Below are 2,420 nucleotides of genomic sequence, written 5' to 3'. Positions count from 1 at the left end.
TTACATGTAGGAAAGAGACCTGAAGACAAATAGTGATTGCGGGTGGCCTCGTCCATCAGCTGCTCACAAATACACGCGAGCCCGAAAAAGCCGTTGTGCTCAACGTGCTTTTCCGACAGCGTACTTGGCATATCTCTTGCTAGTGACAGAGTATTGGCATATGCGATTTGCTGGACGCCATCCCGGGGTCATTTTCTTCTGGTCGCTTTTCTACGTGACGCCACTCAATTTTTGTCTCAAGCAACATGGCGCCAGCATGTACTCCAGCCATTCGCAAGTGTCAATTGTGCAAGATCAACGTTTTTTTCGAGAATATCGCAGCTCCACTGGGCACCTGCCGCAGGCGGTTGTCCACCTGGAGGTCTTGGAAATGAACGTTCCTTCGGCCTTCCCTGCTGTACGGCTCATATCCGCGATTACGTGTCTGCCGGTTTGGAGGCATCTTCCAAAGCTGCACACGGCGCAGGATGGGGTGCAGGAGTGTTCACAGGACTTCGAGCTTCTTACACGGTTCACGATGTGTTCATACGGTTACAGAAAGGTCATTTTTCAAAAAAAAAAACCTTGTCTCTTCTGGAACAGTCCCTGTGAGTTTCTTGATCAATGCCCACCTTGGTGTGAGTGGAGTGCTCATGTTACTCTGCCAGAATGATTGTCCCTCCCAACCTCACAGCCACCCAAACTTGAGGAGGAACTCCCTATGGAGATACTGCACAGCTGCCTGCCTACCGCGCGTTCACCACAACGCGGAAACTGCCTCGCAACTCGAGAAAAACGGTGACACTCCATGCCTGGAATTCCGCAGAGTTGGCCGACAGCAAAATCGCAAGAGGATTAAGTCGAAGAGGGGGATAGCACAAGAAAGCAACGCCTTGTTAATTGCGCCCGAGAAAGGGCGTTGACAAACAGTACACGTGCGCCCAGCGGACGCTATCCTTTATCACTTGATGTCTGTTTGGAGTTCGTGCGTAGGTGATGCGGAAAGATATCCGCACGAGGTTCGCAAGTATGCAGCACTCAAAATGTCGGAGTGGCTAGCGTACGAGTGCCGTCCCGGCAAGCTACGAGAACTTCAGCGCACATGCGGAAGGAGTGCGGGTAAGCCATGTTTTGAGTAACCCTCTACGCAAGCTAAGTGCGGACTAGCCTCCCTCTCCGAGACGCAACGCGGTGCGCGCATTCTGCATATTTTTGTACATGGTCCGCGGTGAGGCCGCCTTGGGATCCAGATCCGGTCGGCACTCGTTGCAGAAGTCCGACAGCACAGAAACACAACCGTCGCCCGTGGAGAGAGTTCGGCAGAAACGGCCATGACCGCGCGGTTTCACATGGACGACGCGTAGTACCGAAACACAGTCCATACAGTTCCGCTACGTAAACAGTCTAATTAGACACACGTGACGCGACGGAGATCGTCAACGGATGTCTGTTCTGAAGCGCACCGACAGAACATACAAAGGGTTCAAGGAAACAGCCCAAGAGCACTTTTTGCTTACTATGTTTCCTTCACTTCAGGTGGGATGCATGACACAACCGTATGCACGGAATCGTCTGTTAGTTACTTTTCGATGACGCTGGTATTATATGTAGTTTGCAGTAGAAACACAGGAGAAAAGTGGGCGGTCACGTGTACACACCTGATCAGGAATACTACGACTATTGTAAGACAGGTTTGACAGCTAATACCGTGCAACCAGGAGTATCACAGACGCACAGTCTCCAAATACCAGACAGAAGCGGCAGGAGTGTTGTCCCTGTCCATGTAGCGCCTGCTAGACACAAAGTTATGAGAGTCTTTTCAACGCTAGCCGCGAAGAGTGAGTAGCCTCAGCCCGTGGATGCTGATCGGTATGCGAGGACACACAAGGGTCGCACCACCGTCAACGACGCGGACCGAATCTGCCTGTCTTGGTAACTCTCCTGAAAAAACCCCTGCAGCAGCGTCTTAGGGCAAAGCCGCAGCCTTCGCGCAAGAACGTTAGACACTTTTGTCTGTAGCTAGCCTGCCGGTCAGGGAATTGCTCTATCGCCGTGTCGTGGACACAGGGGCGAAGTAGGAGACGCGTTCCCGAGCGCACACAAACACTCACCCCAAATGTGGATTACAAGGCCAGCGAACGACACGCCCCTGAAGTCGATATATGATGGTACATGCATATAATGTGGAAAAGAGCAAAATGGAATAGGCACGCCGAGGCTGCTGCCCGTGTTCGAACGAACGAAGACGCAGCTGAGTGATTGTCACATCCAGAGTCCGGACACTGGAGAGAGGAATATGTATACACAAGTGAAACTTTTAAATGGCCGGCATCATCTATTTACGAATAAAGTAAATATAGTATTACTAACTGAAGCGCGACATGCAAATTATCACGCCGATCGCCGCACACAGAAGGCCCACCAGCAACGAAAAAAAAAAA

The 2,420-nt window shown here is 51.4% G+C and overlaps 2 protein-coding genes across 2 annotated transcripts in view; one reads left to right on the top strand and one right to left on the bottom strand.

Annotated features, from left to right (window-relative positions):
* The first annotated feature begins 76 nt into the window (after positions 1-76).
* Positions 77-724, top strand: CSUI_005834 (uncharacterized protein). The gene has a single exon (XM_068066002.1). The coding sequence runs from the start codon at positions 161-163 to the stop codon at positions 650-652; it is 492 nt and encodes a 163-aa protein (XP_067922022.1). The 5' UTR covers positions 77-160; the 3' UTR covers positions 653-724.
* Positions 725-1,283: 559 nt separating this feature from the next.
* The window catches only part of CSUI_005833 (pumilio-family rna binding repeat domain-containing), a gene marked incomplete at its 5' end in the record, with an annotated part of 11,945 nt that continues 10,808 nt past the window's right edge, over positions 1,284-2,420 (bottom strand). Inside the window, one exon of the mRNA XM_068066001.1 lies at positions 1,284-2,420. This exon is cut by the window's right edge and continues 4,246 nt beyond it.

Source organism: Cystoisospora suis (assembly GCF_002600585.1).
Source record: "Cystoisospora suis strain Wien I chromosome Unknown contig_2841, whole genome shotgun sequence".
Lineage (NCBI taxonomy): Eukaryota > Apicomplexa > Conoidasida > Eucoccidiorida > Sarcocystidae > Cystoisospora > Cystoisospora suis.
Note: the sequence above shows the minus strand (reverse complement) of the source record. Positions and strands in the feature narration are given on the sequence as shown.

Bases quoted from the DNA above. Each gene is read 5' to 3' on its own strand.
- CSUI_005834 (XM_068066002.1), top strand. From the start codon at position 161: ATGCGATTTGCTGGACGCCATCCCGGGGTCATTTTCTTCTGGTCGCTT.